The sequence below is a fragment of the Electrona antarctica genome (assembly GCF_951216825.1).
Source record: "Electrona antarctica genome assembly, chromosome: 22".
Taxonomy (NCBI): domain Eukaryota; kingdom Metazoa; phylum Chordata; class Actinopteri; order Myctophiformes; family Myctophidae; genus Electrona; species Electrona antarctica.
The window spans coordinates 19,663,390-19,683,954 of record NC_136805.1 but is presented as its reverse complement, the minus strand read 5'-3'; the positions used below and the strand labels follow the sequence as shown (position 1 = coordinate 19,683,954).

The window sequence follows — 20,565 nt, the reverse complement described above, 5'->3', positions numbered from 1 at the left end:
AATAGTAGCAAAGTCAGCAAAAGTGCATTAGTGGGCAGTATGTGCAAAGAGGAATAAATTAAGTGCTATCTGCTGTTCAGCAGTTGAATAGCAGCCGGGACAAAGGATAGTTTGAATGTTCTGTACTTGGAACATTGAACAGGTTGAAGAGAGTCTGGAAAGGTGGAGGTATGTGTTAAGTTAATGCTGTTTCCTGTTCTCTATGACCAGTGTAAATGTGTTGCACTGTGAGGCAATGGGGATACTTGATTGTGAAGGGGAGACCTGGAGGGGGAACCTACAAAAGTTGTTTTATTCCAGTAACATTAGCAAAGGATGGTTGATGAGTCCCATCAGGCTTCGATGAAGGGAAGCCATATGAAAGTTGGAAGAATGAGATCACAATCTGGAGCAGAGTCACAGAACTTGCAAAAATAGAAACAAGCCCTTGTCGTGGTTTTGGCGCTATCGGGGAGTGCAAGAGAAACGGCCATGGAAATTCCGGTAGATGACTTGAATACAGACTACAGACTTGAATACCACTTTGCTCGCAAAGCTTGACATTTTTTTTTCTCAAAGAAGAGAAAGATCAACCATTTACCATTTACCATTTTAAAGATCACCAGTTAGCTCTCACAGCGTGTAGAGACCTGACTTTTGCATCCATTAAGTCAGCATCAAAGAGGATATTCAGGATCAAAGAGCATGTCTTGGCTTCAAAATGATCAACAGAAGACGCCAGGCTGGCACAAACCATTTGGATAGGTACGAATGCAGATCAAAGTGTGCGTTCTGTTGATCAACATTTCATTGGGCCAAAGACTGTCTGCATAAAAGTGAGCAAGGCAAGCTATGAGGAAACTGAAAGTTATACAGATGCAGTAGAGTGCAACATTGCTCTGTACACTAAAGAGACCTGTAATGGAGTACAAATGTCACCCATAGCAGCGGAAATCGGTATTAGAGTTTTGGTTCAGCAATAATACAGTATACACTGCATGTATGCACACAGTGTGTGGAGTGGACAGGGGTGGCTAGATGGCTACATAACTGAACTGAGCCAGAAAGAGTTTAGTGATTTGAGAAAAACAGAAAAATGCAGCCGTATTCATTCAACTTTGGTGATGGAAAACTGGTGTATTCCACTAAACATTTGAAACTTCCTGCAAAAGATTGGACAGACGTTGAGGTGTCACGTTGAAACTGAGGTAGTTTCAGCTGAGGTTCCACAGCTTTTAAGCAAAGCCTCCATGACACGGCGGTGAAGTTCAATAAACCTGTCACAAGACTTTACAAGCTCTGGTCATTATTGTGTTAAAATAATAGATGGAACAAGTGAATCGGTGGCAAGAGACTCCTTTGTATGCAGCAAGAAGGGCTTTTACAGAGTGTTCAGAATGATGTGGAGATCCCTGCAAATCCCCACAAATACGCCACCCTGATGAAAAGTTTGAAAGTGGAGATCGAGTATAAAAGAGAGTGGATTGTCCACAGTGGAAAGGACTAGGAGTTGTCATTGGTCAGGACGGTGCAGTGTTTTTTTCAGACACGGAGGAACATGCATTAGAGTGCATCGGCTCAGATTGAGGAAAGTCAGTGGTGTGCACAGACATTTAGAGGGGCAGGTGCTCAAGTGAAAAAAGGGCACCTTGTAGTGTGTGGAACCGGACGGTTGCCTTAATAGTGTGAGATTTATAGATTTTGGGGCATTAATAATATATTAGAAGCTTCTTTTAATCAAGAATTGATCAATGTCACCATGGTCCACATACTGTAGGCTACACTGTACAAAAAAAGGTGCTGTAGCACCCCCTAGTGTCTATCTGTGCACGCCACTGAGGAAAGTGAACACAGAAAATATGGATCAATGTGTCACAAACGCTGATTCAGAAAATGACAAACATTGAGCAAGGACAGGACATTCCTAGGTATAATTTGCTTATTGAACCCACTAATGTTGCAGACACTACAGAGTCAGCTGATATGTCAAGAGTTGAGAACAAATGGTAGAAACAAATGTTTATGTTGCTGACAATACCACAGACTTATGTGATGATGCATTTGTAACTAATGATGTACTATATTTTTGTAAAGATGTCTTTGAAACAAAAGATATATCATTTGACTTAGCAAAACATGTTGAGAAAAATGGTCTGGAAGATGCTTCTCTTCCAGACCATTTATGGAAATGGTGTCCTTATCTGCTGGCTAGATAAGGACTGCATGTGCTGTGATGGGTTCTAGCCTGCCATGTGGATGACGTGATGGGGAGGCACACAACATTTCTCCACCACATGTAGTGATACCACAGCTCAGATCGGACATGAGGAACATGAAGTCCACATGTCATCAGTCATTGAAAAGAGACTCAAACCAAAAGCGATTGACTTTAAAGGTATATTCAGTGATTTCACTTAATTCAAATATCACTTATTCTTTCTTATTTTTTGGATAATCCTCCCTACTATAAAGTGTGCTGACCATATAAGGAGTTCCTCCCTGTCCCCAGTGAGCCCCTGGGGTCAAAAAACCCTAGTTTTGGTTTGGGCTTCATCCAATCAGGATGAGAGGGGTCTTCCTCCAATCATGATCGAGTGGGGCGGGCATTGGTGCACGTGCTGTTGGTCTGTTGTACTTCCCCCACTGTAGAGCGTGTGCATGTGCACATCTTGTTACCGGGTGGACCGGGTTTTTTTCCAAATCACCCAAATCACTGAATGCTCCTTTAACACAAAATACATATAAAGAAAGTCTTTTGCTCACAAGTTGTAAGTCACATGACATATTCCTTTATTATTTATGTTCTACAGTCACGAGCTATTTTAGGAATTTGTTGCAATGGGTTATTTTCTCTTTGAAAGACAGTGAGTTTGTTAAGTTACAGTTTTTCACGATTGTTATTAACAACACACGTTTCTCAATACTCGCACACACAAAACTGAAAACGTCACACAAAATGATAACCCCTGACACTCATTTTGCAAGATGACTCTTTGCCATCAAATCTCTAACTGCTCACAAAATGGAACTCGTTTTTTCATTTGGTACACACAGGCATATTTTCAAATGACACACATACGTCATTGAGTACACACAAATAAGCATTTGCTGTACACTTCCAAGCATTTTCACAAGCACAATGAAGTGCAAAATTGAAAATACAATCATAGAAATGGAACACACCATATTAATGACAATGACTCTGGAGAATGAGCCATTTCTCCTTTTGTAAAATGACTCAGTGTAGGCCTACTTTTTTCATAGTCATAACATAAAAAGGCACACAAATATTCACAAAAGATTTATGCATCACGCCGGCCTCCAGTTTCTGTCTGGTCAGAGGGGCTCATCCACATAACAGGCTCCCTCTCCAGGCAGTGTTGGAGGAAACAGCTCGAGTGGATCATGAAGGCCTGACAGGCCTCAACACTGGAGCAGTGGACCCGGCTCTGTGCGTTCCGTTCATATACCTTCCACCGCCAAGCTGAAAAGAACCCCTCAATGGGATTCAGGAAAGGAGAATGTGGTCCTGGAACCACTCACGCACTTGAGCAGCCTAGTGGAAGCTCATTATTGTCCCAGACAGCAAATTGCTCACCAGACCTGAATGTTTATAAATTTGAATATTTGTTGTAGGTTGATGCTTTAAATTTTTACATGAGAAGTGTGTGCAACAACTGAAGATTGTGTGTAATGTTTGGACAACAAGGTGCTGTGTAGTGTACATCAGAGTGTAAAGAAGGAACGTCAGAGTCTAATGCCGATTAGCGATTAGGGAGTGTGAAGTAGTATCAAATTGACCCGAGTGATTAGGTACATGAAGTGAAGGTTGTGCAAATTGTGCCAAAGTTTCGCTTTTTGTGTGTTAACAATCGTGAAAAACTGTAATACTGTTTCCTGTTCTCTATGGCCAGTGTAAATGTGTTGCACTGTGAGGCAATGGGGATACTTGATTGTGAAGGGGAGACCGGAAGGGGGAACAGGATGTTGATACTGTGTGGTTAAGGTGCAGTTGGGAGCGGCAGAGTGCCAGAGAATAAACTTGTGTTATGAACCTATAAAAGTTGTTTTATTCCAGTAACAGTATGAACTGGAAAGAGGAGGAATGAAAGTCGGCAGGAGTAAGACTGACAAGTGTGCATGACAACTGACAAGAGGGAGGACAGTGGAACGGTGAAGATGTAGCAGTGGTGAAAGTGAAGGAGTAAGAGGAGTGATGACAGAACGCTATCAGCAAGAGCTGTGAGAGGGAAGGTGTACAATTTAAGACTGTAGTGAGTCACTATCTCGCTCTCTCTCTCTTTCCCCCTGACACAGTCGAGGCAGTTGCGTGTCCACCCTAGAGCCTTGGTCTGCCTGACGTTTTGTCCAGTTAAGGGGGAGTTTTTCGTTGCCACGGTCGCAAAATTGCTTGCTCAAGGTGGGACAATGTCGGGTCTGTTGTGGCACTTTTTAATTGAAATGGAATTGAATTAAGGCCAGACTGTATGTCTCTGAAACGGTGGCACAGGCACTGATGAAATGAGTTGAGCTGGATGTGGCAGAATTGAGGATGATTCTCATTACGAATGTCCAAGAGGGACAAGAAATGACTACATTAGAGCACCTAAGCCCTGGTTAGAAGGTGTGGGGATGAAACAAGATATAGGTTGAGATGGTTTGGACTGAGGGGCACTTTCAGCGCCAGCTATATCCCCTATAGGCGCCATTCTATTACCATCAATACAGCCCAATACAACGAGAGGAGGGGCAAAAACTTTTTCGAGCAGCAGCCGACATGTGTTAGGTTTCACAACAAGCGGTAACATGGCTGGCGCGATACAGAGACTGGCCTATCTCTGTCCCACACTTTCTCATATCGTTCATCTGGTGTGTGTACACTACACTGGACAATGTAATGATATGACGATATAAGTGGGCCCCCAGACAATTGGCAAAACATTCTGTCCCAGGGATGGCTGGACCAAAGGAGAAGTTCCCAGCTCCATTTCTTTTTTTAGGAATATATATAATATGCATGTTTTTCACCGATTTTGGCCCCCTATGATGCGCCCTTCTTAAATATGAAATATTAAAGAAGAGTACCTCAAGTTGCCATGTATTGCTGTACTTCAATATAGCAATATGTTTCATGGAATATTTTACATTGGGTAAAATATACCCGTGTTTAGTGATGCATTTAGTGTGACAAAAATATGTTTAGTGTTCTAGGGTTAAGATTCCTTTATTGACGCCGGGGGAGATAATTCAATAATTCAGTTATTAATTGAAATGATGATATAATCCTCTTTAATGATCTGAAACTGCATGTTTTCTTTTCCATTTTGTTAGCATTGGAGCTGTGTTGGCTCTGAGCAGGATCTACCATATGCCATTGATAGGATAGCTCACCGCCACAAACAGACCTCTAGTAGGATATGCAGCTCTACAGAAGCGCTGCCATATGTCACCATCTGTTCCATAATTATACTATTGTGAACAACACTCAAAACTAACGTCAAATGGTTCATGTATGTAAAGTGAACCGTTTAATTATTCATATAATATGGACTGTGTTAAGTCCATATACCGTGGTCAGCACCTCCCTACTCTTGGTGTGCGCTCCTACCTTTTTGTGAGTTTTTACAAAGTCCACAGAAGTTTGAAAGCCTTTTGCTGTCACACACACACAACATGAACAAGGGTTCCTCGGTCAGCAGCTATAGGCATATGGCTGCAAAATGTGCTCATACGATTACAAAAGAACTCCGAAGTGTGAAGTCATGTCGACTTAGGGGATAGAGAGACCTGTCGGTGAAACCATAAATTCATTTCAATTTTGTTATTGCTCATATTTCGTTTGCAGAAAAATATTTCAGAATTGTAAAAACATACGTATGTATACGTATAGATGGAATAGGAAAGTCAGTAGGGGAGCATCCTGAGAGCTTTCTGAGCTGGGTCTCGAACAATTTGTAGATTTTCCAGTGGGTCCTGATCCACCAAAGGTTGAGAACCACTGATTTAGGGCATTAAATAAGTCAGGCTGGGGTCTCGTTGTCACCTCCGCTCCTTCAGGGGTACAAGCCCAGTTCCCAGCCAGCACATTAAGTCCCTTCCAATAAGAGAGGTGAGCCAGAAGACAAAGCTCTACCGAGCAATTTTCGTTCCTACTCTCACCTATGGTCATGATTTGAAGTGGGGGTCATGACCGAAAGAATAAGGTTGCGAATACAAGCGGCCGAAATGAGTTTTCTTCGACGGGTGGCTGGCATCTCCCTTAGAGATAGGGTGAGAAGTTCAGTCACGCGAGAGAGACTCGGAGTAGAGTCGCTGCTTCTTCTCCTGGATAGTGCAGCATATTAAGTTAATATTTCATGAGAATCGTTCACTTGATGGTACAAGCACCAAAATTGCCACACAAGTGCTTCGGAACCTACTCTCTCAGAAAAGTACGTTGTCCACTTGAAAAAACAAAATGGACACAATTATTCAAGATGGCCGCCATTCGAGGTGGTTTTAAACAGTGTTTGAGCTATATTGAGCTATACAATCCTATTTTGAGAAATTCAATTCTGCATTTAGCAAATCAAAATTATTGAAACAATGGGAATTAAACAAAGGTGGGGCAGATTAAGTCAATATTCCATAGGAATCTTTCACTTGGTGGTACAAGCACCAAATTTGGCACAATTGATGTCCAGGATGTACTTTCTATGAAAAGTATGTTATCCAGCTGAAAATCCAAGATGGCTGCCAGTTTTCAAGATGGCGGCCTCGTCAAATGCAAAAAACAAAACAACAAAAAGGTTTTCGAAGTAGAATTTAAATGTGTTAATGATCCAAAAATCAAAATTAATGTATTCTGACTGGAAGAACTCAATGGTGTTGGGATTTAATTCCATTATGGCCGCCAATTTGCAAGATGCAGCTATTACCTGACGAAACATTTGTGTCTTCGGAAGCTGTCTGATCATAGATATTGTTGAAGGGCAACATTCATTGATCATTCATTGAAATAATGTGATCATATTGTAAAATCAATAAACACTGGTGACATCACTGCTGTGAGACTTAGCATGGGGTTCAGTGTCGGCTTGTAATGTACTAGCTGTAGTTGTGGTTTACTAACTGTGGTAGTGGTGTACTCACTGCAGTTTGTAGTATACTTTAGTGTCCTAAATGCTATCTAATAAGCCTCTGTATATATCTCCACTAGAAGTTTAGTTAGTTGTAGTATTGTAGTTAGATAGCCGCACCTGAATTGACAAGATGTGTCAGCGTGGGAGAGCTGAGACAAGGGGCTTCAGTTACCTGGATGGTGTACAGATCGCACAGGACTTAAATGGCACTGGATGAACGGTCGGGCACCAGATGCTTGAACCTAGATCAAGGTTCAAGGTTGGACTTTATTGTTACATCTTGTGTACAGGTACATACTGTAAGAGTAAAACTTATTTTGGGAAAGGAGCCAGCTTAGGTGGTTCGGGCATCTGGTTAGGATGCCTCTTGGGCGTCTCCCTAGGGAGGTCCTCGAGGCAAATAGTTGGAGGAAACCCATCGACTCACTGGCCTTGGAACGTCTCAGGATCCCCCAGGAGGAAGTCACTAATGTTGCCCTGGAGAGGGAAGTCTGGAGCTCACTGGTGGAGCTGTTGCCCCCGCGACCCGACTACGGATAAGCGGTTGAAGTTGGATGGATGGATGGATGGTCATATTGTAGACAATATAAATGAGTGTTTGAGCTCCTGACTCTCGTGACATATGCTATGCACACGTGAAACGTTCAGTGACAGGCACCCCTAGAACCTACTGTATGGTGTTGATGGTCCTCCCACTACACTTGGGTGGGGACTGTAGCTCCAGAATCTACCAAAAATGAAATATTTCCATTGTTTGCTGTGGTAATAATACAAAAATGTGTGTCTTCTATAATGGGGTATAAATCGTGAGTTATTTGTGTTTGTTGCATTTTCCCTTTCCTTCTAGATATCGGATAGCTTCCTGCACTAGCAATGACTGTACTGATAAGATCCAGTTATTGAAATGCCAAACACAGAATAGACTTGCCAGTCCACCCAGATATCTCTGGTGTTCTGGTAGAACACTGATCTAGTCTAGTAGATTCCTCTCTCAATATACAGTGCACACTCCTTTATGTACAATATACATCTGTTAACTCTCACACACTCACTCCTCTTTAGACTCCCACTCATTACTTATCATAAAGCACACCACCCTACTGTACACATGAAACAGGCCAGGGTCCCTTTGGCAATTATGTTATATCCAATGCTGATTAATGACACAAAGCACTACACTACACACATTTCAAAAACAGAGGTGGCTTCACATTAAAACGTACGCAACCAACAGCGTTGCATCAAGCCGCATCAATTTCATTCAAACTACTAGACTAGAGAATAACAGAAACTTAACACATTTTACAATACACAAGAAGAAGAAGGATGATGGAGGAGGAGGACTCCTCCTACTCCATCATCGAGGAGGAGGATGAGGAGGGAGAGTCAGATCGACTTGTGCCCTAATGATGGAGCAGTGATATACTGTAATAAGCCCATTAACTTATGCATTCACACAGTCTGCGAGTTTTTGCAAGCTGTCCATTCTGCATTTGGCAGCTGCAACTGTGTTGCCTTTAGCCGGGATTATGTGTTAGAATTGTTCATATTTATTTGTCTAATTTTGCTCTTCAGTTGTGAAATATGCAACTCTGCTGCCAGTTTAATTGTCCATATTTGCATGTCTAGAAACCTGTTGACTTTCCATGTTGATAACTACCATCGTGTGAACGCTTAGTGTAATTGCAGTTGTTAGTGAAGCCATGAAAACAAAATATGAATTTGCTTCTTAGTACTCTGTTGTCTCTGGGTTTTTTTTTTTGGGGGGGGGGGGGGGGGGGGGGTCCCTAACCTGACTCCGCCAGATGGGGCAGCAGAGAGTACACTGGCCAATCATCTGCCGCTGATTGGCCAGGCCGTTTGGTGGCCGGAGCATCAAGTCTGCCTGAGAGTTCCCAGATGGGAGCAAGGAAGCTCTGAGAAGGAAGGGAAGTGGTCACGTGACTGGGCTGCGCCATGACACTTTCATGGACAATTTCATGGGAGCCAAACCAAGGGGCCAGTGAGGCTTTCCAACGTTGAGGCGCTCGGCCCTAGCGGTAAGAGGAGGGACTGCAGGCGGACCCGTGGAAGTATGACGAGGAAACCCCGTGCAGCTGGGCTTTAACGTTGAGCGCGTTTGCACTTCCGCATTTTCGGCACCAAATTTTGGTGCCCAAATCGAAAAAAGGCGGAAGTAGACGGTCCTTCCGGGTGCTTTAAAACGCCACTGAGCAACTTCCACTGACATGAATAGCACCAGATCAGTCTCTATCCTTTTATATACTCTATGAGCCAAACTCACACCGGAAGTGCAATGAATACATGGCAGTGAATGGAGCCGGCTGGACCAGCTCATAACAAACATTATTTATTAACAATTTAGACTTCTGGGAAATAACAGAAGACATATCACAGGTTGTTTTCTAATCACTTACTTTTCGATGTGCACATAGTGCACAGTATATAAGTTTATCTGAGGACAGGAAACGGTGGGAAGTCTTGCGATACTTTGCGTTCAGAAAGGTACTTTGTGCTCTTTAGATACCATACCTCTATAAAAATGACACAGTATACACATCGAATAACAACACAGCAGACAATAATGTGTTACATGTCTTCTGTTATTTTCCAGAAGTGATTACTTTACAAAAGGTCTCAATTGTTCATAAATAATGTTTGTTCATGAGCTGGTCACTGAGCTCTCACTGACTCCAGTGCATTCTGCCAAACTTCCGGGTAGTTTGGCTCCCATGAAAGTGTCCATGAAAGTGTCATGGCCCAGTGTACTCTCTGCTGCCCCATCTGGCGGAGTCAGGTTAGGGTTTCCCTGCTATGTTCAATCAAACAGAAATGCTTTTTGTGGAAGAATGGGCTGAATTCATACAGGACCTGCTATGGTCGTTTTTGTCATTGCGCACAAGGTGTTGGGGTTCGTTTGGTTTCACAATAGGGTGTGTGTGTGTGTGTGTGTATGTGTGTAAACACGTGCGTGTGCTTATGTGTGCGTGCGCTTATGTGTGCGTGTACATGTGTGTGTAGTTGGGTGGGGTGGACTTGCAGGCAAACAGTGCCATCTGCTATGTGACGTTAATCCAATACCAACTGGCTGTGGTGTGGTGGGGGGAGGGCTGCTGAGCTCTCAAACCTCAGACCCCCAACCCTGCCCCTGCACCCCCACGCCCCCAACTGAGCGAACTGTTATTCCTTAGTGTGTTTACCCACCTACGGCTTCACACAACAAAGTGTTTAAATTAGCAGATTCCTAATAGGATTGACTACCAAGCCCCTTCTCAACAGCATTGTCCCCTGGCACTGAGGCAGTGCATGCACGCACAGGAAGAAGAGCTGCGGAGATGAGGAAGACACATTTGGTTTGAGGCTGAAAAGAACAGCATGTTGTTGTCGTGTGTCCCTGAGGAACTCCAGATAGACCTTTTATGCTTTGACACTGTAAAGCATGTCACTCTCTCCTGCATGCACTCAGCGTCCACCTGATGTGCTCTGATGTGCGGTCCCTTGCTGTGCTCCGTCATCATTTTGATTAGGACGAACACTACACCGACAAAATGGTCACGAACAAACAGAACATTGTGACCCAGAATCAATCTACAGGATTGGCGACAAGAAATACATTTGCTATTGAATAGAAAATGGGAATAGTTTTCATTGAAAGACACAGCTTGCTGTTTTTCTCAGCCCAGCAATGAGGCAGTGATTGGGTGATTATACAACAGGTAGTTCCGAGTCTCCGACCAAGCAATCCGATTGGTTGAAATAGGCTTGTATGTTTTGTATGGGAGGTCTGCAGATGTAGTAGATCTGTCATTAAAACAATTGGAAATCCATTACAGTGAGTGAGTTAATAGTTACTTTTTGTTTCTCTGTGTGTTCAGTTTGGGAAAAGTTGTCTAGCGCACAGCGATCTCAATGTTGGGTCTGGACTGGCTGAGTAAACAGGGACTCAGACCCCATGTATTTCCAGTATAAGATAACAGAGATAACACTCGCAGAAAGGTTATTTTGAAAGCAAAATGCCCCACAATATCAATATATTTCTTAAAGATATTTTTGGGGCTTTTCTGCCTTTTTTGGATGTACAGTGGAAGAGTGACAGGAAACAGGAGAAAGAGAGACGAGGAATGACACGCAGTAAGATATAGTATGGCTTGGGAATCGAACCCACAACTCGCTCAGGCTGCAGAGCCTGCAGTATACAGTATGTGGTATGCATGCACCTTTACCACTTGGCCATCGGCGCTCCATGAACACATTTGTTTATCAAAAAGGTAGCAAATCCCAAATCCTCAAATCAATGAAGGACTGGAAACAAAGTCTTATGCACACTTGATCGCCTCAGGGGTGGGTGCGTAGGCAATAGGAGCACTTATATTCAAGCTGCTTGAATCAAAGTGTTCCTAAAAGTATTCCTATTGTGCAAGTGCAGATGGTGGTCACTTTATTCTTATTCTCAATTATCAATGGATATCAAAGTACTCAAAAAGGACTTTCTTTTTTATTGGCACGCCACACACCAATAAATGAACGCTTGCGCGTTTCGGCTAAGAGTCTTCATCAGAGCATTGTTATACATTTTTATGTTTTATTTTTATGGTAACTGCAATATTACACTTGAGGGTGGCATCGTGATTAGGCAATTCAGTGAAGCATGCAGAATTCGGCTCTGCCTCGCTCCTGACTGCATCACTGTCATGCCAATAATCACATTAACGCACACCCTCTTGTATAATATTGCTTAAAGTTGCTATAACTTTTTTTAAATTTTATTCAGACAGCCAGCAATGGGTAGAACACTCTCAAAAATAATTTAGTCTCTGTGACACATCTAGGGGCCGCAATCGGCATTCAAAGATTTTCCTAGAAGCTTTGTCATTGGTCGATTTGCATAACCGACACGCATTGTTCCCAGGTAGGGTGATTCACCAGTCGAGTCCTCTATGAATAAACCCTGCATACCCACTCCAAAAATAAGAAGAATACAAAATAAAATAGAGACGGTACTGTATATAAATACAAATCAAATCAAACTTTATTTGTATAGCACATTTCTAACGACGTGCCAAAGTGCTTCACATTACAGAGCATAGTAACATACACAGAGGCAAAAAGAGAAGAAGAGGATAAAATATAGATAAAGCAAAGAGGAAGGAAAAGCATTAACTCGAAGTGTCAGAGAGCAACATATAAAAATATAATAAGCAGTACATGGGTACATAGTACATGGGTAGGCTGGGGCCAGGGTAAATGTAATACATTGAAAGCGATTGAGTAAAATGAGTCTTTAATAAGGATTTGAAAGCCGCCAACGACGCAGAGTGTACATGGAGCGGCAGGGCGTTCCAGAGGCTAGGTCCGGCCAAAGCGAAAGCGCAATCTCTGGTCCTGAAATGTGTGTCGGGCACAATCAGGAGAGACTGATTAGCCGATCTTAGGGCTCTTGTTGGGACATAAGGATTGATCAATTCCGCCAGGGGGACAGGTCATTTTGGGCTTTAAAAACAAACAATAAAATCTTAAAATCAATTGTAAAGTGGACTGGGAGCCAGTGGAGGGAGGCGAGGACTGGGGTGATATGGCCACGCCTATTTGTGCCGGTGAGGAGGCGAGCGGCAGCGTTCTGCACAAGCTGTAGACGTCTAATAGCTGACTGATCGATGCCTGCATAAACAGCAGTACAGTAGTCTAGTCTTGTTGAAATAAAAGCGTGAATGACTCTCTCGAGGTCAGTACGGGGCAGATAGGCCTTTAACCTAGCCAGAAGCCTTAATGAAAGAAACTAGCCTTGACCACAGAGCTAATGTGCTTGTCAAATTTGAGGTTACTGTCAAACGTGACACCAAGGCTCAAATACAACACAAGTCATACAGTGTTATAATGGTGAGGCTTCCATGTCCCATCTTTAGCTACCGGTGTGTAGGTGTGGTAGGGTAGTGGTGTGTGGTTCAGAGTTCTTAATTGCTGCCCCTTTCCCAATTCGTGAAAAGAATCTGTGATTTTCCGTGTATTGTTTCGGGTAGCGTTGAGCCTCTGGCTGGACCAGTTCGGGCCCAGTAGGCTCGGGCTTTAATTTTCAGGCCCGTTGAGAACTGTGGTTTTGGGCTTTGTTGCACTGTGTGGAGATAGTTGGGAGTGACTCACGGGTGCAAGCGCCAGGGTTAGTTCATCGGCAGGTGTTACCGCTTAATTGATTGTGCTATCTTCTCTCCTATTCGGCTAGACCTGGGCTTGTGGCTACCCGCAAACAAAACATGAAGACGCCAGCAGAGATTAAACTGGCTGATAGCACGTAATTACATACATATCTGGTATCGACGCATGGCAAGCAGCAAGACCCAATGAGGCTGGGCTAGTGGCTGACTTTAACGCGCCAGCATAATTCTTCTGTTCATAACTGTAGATCAGGGTTTGCCAAAGGTTTGATTGGCTCGGCAGCAGATTTGAACCGTAAACACATACTTTATGAAGGTATTTGTACACTTTGTACAATTTGCCAACATTTTAATTACCCTTTTTTCTTTGGTATTCAGACAGCCAGCGATGGGTAGATCACTCCCCTAAAAATGTTTGTCTCTGTGACACATCTAGGGGCCAAAAACCTGGTTGCAATGACTAACCAATCAGGAAGTAGACAGGCAAATCAACCAATGACAAAGCTTATGTTATATATTGTTATATATTGGCAGAAATCAGCCTTGTTTGCTTTCATTTACGGGCAAAATAAATACTTTGAGAGCTGTTTCACTGTGTAATGTAAGTCAACGAGGAGCATATTTATTTTTAAAAAACTGGATTTAAAGTTCATTCAACTGAAAGCATCTCTCTGGATGACGAATAGTGTACCTTTGTTGTTGTTTTTTAGATGTGTGTTTGATTCTTTCCTTGTTTTGTGGTGAAATAAATGAGTGGGTGGGCATCTCCACTACAACACGTAGTGGAGATCCTGAGTGGGAGGGATTTCACACTCACTGAGTTTCTCTTTTAAGTTGAGCTTGTATTGAACTGGATTTTCTACCATGACACCTGGGACAAGCACCCGAGCAAATCAAACATCTCCTGGAAAGTTTGTTTACAGAAAAGAAAAAAAGAAAACTATTTTATTGAGCTGTGGCTTAGTGTTGTTTTCAGAGAGATACAATGGAAGATTGTATTTTATTTTTTACTTTTCTTTACAGAGAGAAGGGGATAGAGTGAGGAGAGTGAAAAAGAGTCAGATTAGATCTGTTTGATTGTGACCCACACATCGAATGTTGCCTGAGGCCGATGCACTTTAAAATCCTCAGTGTTTAAATCTGCGAGTGTACAAATGCACTCGTCTCTTACGGGTCGATTCTGGTTTGAATTACAAATAGATGAATAAACACTGAGGATTTTACTGCCTGGGAGAGACCTCTGATCTGATGTCCCCTCCTTATCCACTCCTGTGTGGGTATGGTTGGTTGCACACTGTTTAGCACAAGGTTTAGTGACCTCCACTTCCAAGTAAGTGACCTAGTTTTATCACACAGCGATTTTCAACTGTTGGGCTGGGGACCACTGGTGGGCTGCGGCGTATTTGTGGAGCGATGCGATCGGTTTTGATATCAATAATCTCCGTCCTTTTGATCAATCTCCGTTCTGAGTGCTGGGCGTTACTGATTGAGTGAACGGAGAACTGCGTCCTTGCCACTCAGGGTGTTAAATATCCCCATCCTATTTATCCCCATAAATATTAAATCAACCTTGAATCTTGGATTTTTATTGGATGTTTTTAGACGGATTAGCAGCAGGGAGATATCCAGCAGGAGAGATGTCTCTGGTAGGATTTGAGAGCCCATGTGGCTCAAGAGACTTATTTTCAGACAGTCTTGCACAATATTGCACAACTGCCATTTATTTGTTTGACATACCAGGCTGGCAGGCAGATAACCACAGTACGGTGGTCCCGACACCCGAACAGTAAAATTGTTGGCATTGAGATGCAATGCGCTTTTGGTCTGTCATGCTCCCAGAATCCCGAGAACAGAGCCGAGAGCTACAGTACAGCCGCAGCATTTAATGAATGGGACACATGAGGGGCTTTCACTGGAACAGTGGAATTAAAGGTGCACATGTTTAATCTGGGCATAGCCATGGGAGGGTTACATAGATACACACAGCACAGATTAGTGTTGATGGTGGAGGGGGAAATCCAATTACAGTGGATATCAGAGTCACAGACAATGATCTTCGGCATTGATTTGGACATAGATGTGACCTTGTTCTACTAATACCTTTAGCTACACAGTGTGTGTGTCTGTGTGTGTGTGTGTGTGACGTGTGTGTGTGTGTGTGTGTGTGTGTGTGTGTGTGTGTGTGTGTGTGTGTGTGTGTGTGTGTGTGTGTGTGTGTGTGTGTGTGTGTGCGCGCGTTGATTTGGACATAGATGTGACCTTGTTCTACTAATACATTTAGCTACACAATGTGTGTGTGTGTGTGTGTGTGTGTGTGTGTGTGTGTGTGTGTGTGTGTGTGTGTGTGTGTGTGTGTGTGTGTGTGTGTGTGTGTGTGTGTGTGTGTGTGTGTGTGTGTGTGTGTGTGTGTGTGTGTGTGTGTGCGCGCGCGCGTGCCGTGCGTGCGTGCCGTGCCGTGCCGTGCCGTGCCGTGCGTGCGTATGGCATGTTTGTTACAAATTGTACCCGCAAATAGCTATATTTCCAGCATAGAGTGAAAGGGATTTTGGAATCTTCTCACGATATTTTGGGCACAGTGGCGTAGTCACTAGCGCTGATGCCTCACAGTTAGAAGGTCCTGGTTTTGATTCCCGCCGGAGACGCTGTGGATGCTCGGGGCGTGTCCTCCCCTCCGCGCCATCAGCGCCCATACTGTAGGTGGAGTTGGGCGCCTGATGATGGAGGGGAAAGGAACTGGTTGGAATCACATGTTCCTTCCACGTATGTTCACTCCTCATGCATTGATGGAAGTATGAGCTCAGTTCGGGGATCTCCCCAAGTTAGCAGAGGGAGAATAGCGCCCCCGCTGCCACTAGGCAATTGGCACTGAGTACAACAATCCAAACATATATATATAAAAAGTATTTGTTGCGACTGCAGGTCGCTGTTAACTATGAAATTGTGCATTTCCCGTATTTGGTCATGCCTCAAGCCCATATATGGAGATCCCTGATGTCATCAATATTGGCCAGCTGATCTACATCTCACCTCAAACCTAAAACCCTTAGATTTCCATATATGGAGCTGACCTGTTGTGACATTCCATATGTTGATCCTTCCCCATCCATCCTTCCTCTTCGATGTCTCCCTTTTGACTGATACCTGTCCATTTAAACTCTAGACTCCTGCCCCAAAGTTATTAGTGCAGTCTGCTGTCACCCAGGCGGATGCATGCACGCCCTCAGGCGTCTTACCGGTATATCTTAAAATAAAAGTATGTATGACAGTGAAGAAATGTCCTAAAAACTCATGCAACCCTGTTTCCCTTTCTCTCTCTCTCTCTCTCTCTCTCTCTCTCTCTCTCTCTCTCTCTCTCTCTGTGATTGTTTCCAGAAAAAAGGCAAGATGCACTACCAAATAGCTGTCATTATAAACTTCCTGGGGCATTGCATCTCCCTGGTGGCTCTCCTCGTTGCATTCTTCCTCTTCTTGTGTTTGAGGTAAGTCATGATCCTTCCACTGGTGATCCTGTAGACCTTGTAGTGATGGAGATGTCAGTAGCGTGAAGAGAGATCCCTCGTTTCAAAGTGATTTTTACATTTTTATTCAACAACCATTTGGTCATGGGATAAACCTTCCCTATCTCTATTCCACAGATTGAAAAGGGTTCAGAAACCCCTAAAATCTGGGGCGCGCATGCACGCACACGCACACGTGCGTGCATGCACACACACACGCACGCACGCACGCACGCACGCACGCACACACACACACACACACACACACACACACACTAGGGTTTAATGCCGGGATCCCGGGATTTCGGGCCTCCCGGGAATAGGGCACGCAATTTCCCGCCCGGAAATTTCTTCGGGACCCGTTGTCCCGGAGTTTTTTTTTTCTTGTAGGGAAATTACACTAAAAAGGAGTTTTCACACAGTGCGCGTTCTTTCCCCTTATCTAGGAGTGATCAAATGTCCAATCTGAACCCTCCCATCATTTTCAAACATGTTTGATGATATTTATATGGAATTATGGATTACACTCGAGGGCTGCAAGCCTGCAACGGGAACTGGAGCCAGCGGGACCCAACGTAAATGTTGGCGGCGCGGGCGGTATTTAAATAGCCTACCTGCGGGCGGGCAGGCACGGCCGCCGGCCGGTCAAGATGAAATCAGTGGGACCCCACGAATCCTGCATCCTCCCGCAATTAATCAGATAGGCCTACAGAGTTTATATACACTTTAGCAAAATATGAATGTCTGACAGACATCTTCAGGCACGCTCCCAAAGCTGCTGCACCTGTCAATCATTAGCCTAATCAGTCACTCTGTGAGAATTGTGTGTTACGGACGGAGCGAGGAGTTTCCTTTCCCTGTGATGGACATTGTCACTTCTAAACCCCTTTTTGCTTTTGCCTGCATGTGTGCAGCAATAACGTGAAACGGAACACAAACAAAGATGAGTAGGCTACAATTTGTTTTATAATAACCACCAGCACGCAGCGTCTCTCTCCCTCTCCCTCTCCCTCTCTCTCTCTCTCGCTCTCTAATAATCAGTGTGCTGTGCACTGGACGTGCTGGCTAATTTAACACCCAATCGGACTTTTCATAAAGTACAAAGCGGGATGATCACATTCTCTGCAGCGGAGAAGGGGACCCACTGCATGCTCAAAGGGTGAAAGACCTAGCCTGGCGCGGCCAGACTCATAGCGAGGGTTCACTGATGTTTCCTCCCCGCATATCTTCAGTGAATCCCCACTATGAGGCTGGCCAAGCCAGGCTATGAAAGACCATGGCTAAGGTATCTATGTGAAAGACGTGAGGTCGTTTTTTCCCCGTGCGTCGACAGTCACATTAGTGCAAACTCCTGTGTCCCTTTTTCTGAATAGCGTAGTAGGCCTATAACATTATTAATATTTTAATTTAATACTTTTATTGTAGGCTATATGTTCATATTTCGTTCAAATAAAACGTTTTAAACCAAAAAATATCACTATTCTATTGAACATATGAAGTATCTATACATATAAATGCATTTTGGTGGGCACTTTTTTTCTTTTTTTTCTGACGGGAATTCCCGCGGGAGCCCGGGAAAAGGTCCGCAAATTCCCGGGAATTAAAATGAGCCAAATCCGGGAAAATTTAAACCCTAACACACACACACACACATGCAGCCTGTTCAGTAACAGCCCAGTCCTGCAAAGCAGCAAAAACCAAAAGCTGCCCCATTGGGACGGGTGCAATGGGTTTCTCTGACAAACCTGAAATAAGCTGAGCGTTAAGGAGAGAGAGGTCTTAGCACCCTCGATGGCAGCCGTTGCCATTATCGATCCTCGAGACACCCCTGGGGGTGCTAAAAGCGTGAAAGGCCACAGAGCAACGTCAGGAATGGGAGCTGCGAAGGACAACATTTACGAATAACTTGTGTTTGTGGGCCACAGTGGTTTGGAGTGGGAGGATAGGATGGATAGAGAGATGAAGGGATGGATAGAGAAAAGGAGGGGGTACATAGTTGGGGTTCAAGAGCTCTTGCATGACCGGGGGCCTCAACAATCCACAGATTATAGATTTTGCGTGATAATTATTTTGGATTCAGTGTGATCCTTTGCAGACAGGGTGGTTTGATACAGTACAGTGATGACTGGAGGCAGCGTTGATGTAGTAGGTTGTGTCAGAGAAAACCTTGCTCACATTCCGGACTATATGAGTTTTATTGAACAGAAAAGGAAGATACGATACAAGTGCATTTGGGACAAACTAATCTGTCTCAAAGTATGATGTAATGTCAGAGTATAATTCTGTACAAATCGTCTTTAGGATCGTTAACCTCCACCCTCAACAGTAAATCCAAGTCATTAAGTCATTGTCAAAATGACCTTGCAATGCCTGGTAGAGAAGCCTTTCAACATTCTATTCTCTCCTTTCTATCTCTGGAAGAAGAGATAACGGGTTCGAACTCTTCCTCAAATGCTTCACCTCACATTCGTCAAACTGCAGCTCTGTACTCTCCCTTGTACTATATATTGTATAGAACATTTCTTAGAAATAGAAAACTATCAGACAGTTGGGTTGTGGAATTACTGTGTCATTTTACTATTTGAAGTTCCATACCCAGATCCGCAGATCCAGTCCAGGCCAAATAAAAATAGCTAAATCAACAGGAATTTGACTTCTTCTTCTTTTTATTTTTTTTAAAGAAATGCAGAATGGGGTTGTCATATTGTCAGAATCAGCTGTGTTTGCATTCGTGTTTGCATTCGTGTGTGCTAAAAGAGTGGCATTGAGAGCTGTTTAATAAATAATATTACAATGTAAGTCAATAGGGAGACTTTTTTTGGAGCAAGATATATTGCCAACTGGACTAGCTCATGACGTGACAACTACACAACCCAAACCTCTACCAAAGTGTGCATTAAGAAATACAAGATAGTTGTAATATGTTGCCTCTGTCAGCAGTGTAGAGTTTGATGACTGGAGGCAGGCTTGTCTAGTCCAGTAGGCAGTGAGAGCTGTGATGACTGGAGGGAGAGTGGCCCAGTATACAGAATGTAGTAAGTTGTGTCAGGGAAAACTCTGCTCACAGTCCTGCCATGTGGTTGTCTCCCTGTCCATGTGATGTGAGTGTATGCACAGCTGCTTCTGAGTGTGTGTGGGTGCGTGGGTGGCAGGCAGGCAACAGGCCGGTGGTGTCCATTGTCTGTCCTTTGATGGTAATTGGGCCTCCCTCCTCTCGTCCTCTACAAAAAGCTTGGCCTTGGTCGGCGGGCGTAGGAATAGGAGATGCAGGCTCTGTAGTCGCATCAGGGCGCGGGGGTGGGGGGGCCCTGCTCATAGCCGTGGTGGTAAACCACACCTCTCTCTCTCTCTCTCTCTCTCTCTCTCTCGTAGGCTGTTACCGTGACGAATAAGAATAAGAATCCTGTCAATCCTGTCAATCCTGTAAGAATCCTGTCAATGACAACCAGTGTAAAATAGTAGTACCTGTACTGTATTGTATAGTAGCGTGCACTTGGCGATCGGGGGCCCGTCCCAATTACCTGCATCAGGGCACGCCGTCACTCCACTACGCCAATGTCCTTGGTCTTGTGTCTAGAGACAAGACAGGTTATTCACCTGGAACCGCTGGGGGAGGTTGGTGACTTTCTGTCTCATCGTTGTCAGTGATCTGGCCTATCACTGTCATGTCAGGTCTAGTTCGGTGTTGCCCTTTCACACATGTAGCACAACAGGAGAATGTCTGGTTCAGACGCGTTCTCACATAACTGTAAATAGTCCGTATAGGTGAGAGGTGACGTCTGGGTAGGTGCACGTGTTAGCTCATCCAACTTTAAATAT

The 20,565-nt window shown here is 43.9% G+C and overlaps 1 protein-coding gene across 1 annotated transcript in view; it reads left to right on the top strand.

The window, feature by feature from the left end:
• Window positions 1-20,565, top strand: part of crhr1 (corticotropin releasing hormone receptor 1) — a 107,863-nt gene that overhangs the window by 49,976 nt on the left and 37,322 nt on the right. The window contains exon 5 of the mRNA XM_079491951.1: window positions 16,622-16,728. Within this exon, the coding sequence (XP_079348077.1) occupies window positions 16,622-16,728 (107 nt within the window). The remainder of the gene's footprint in view (window positions 1-16,621; window positions 16,729-20,565) is intronic.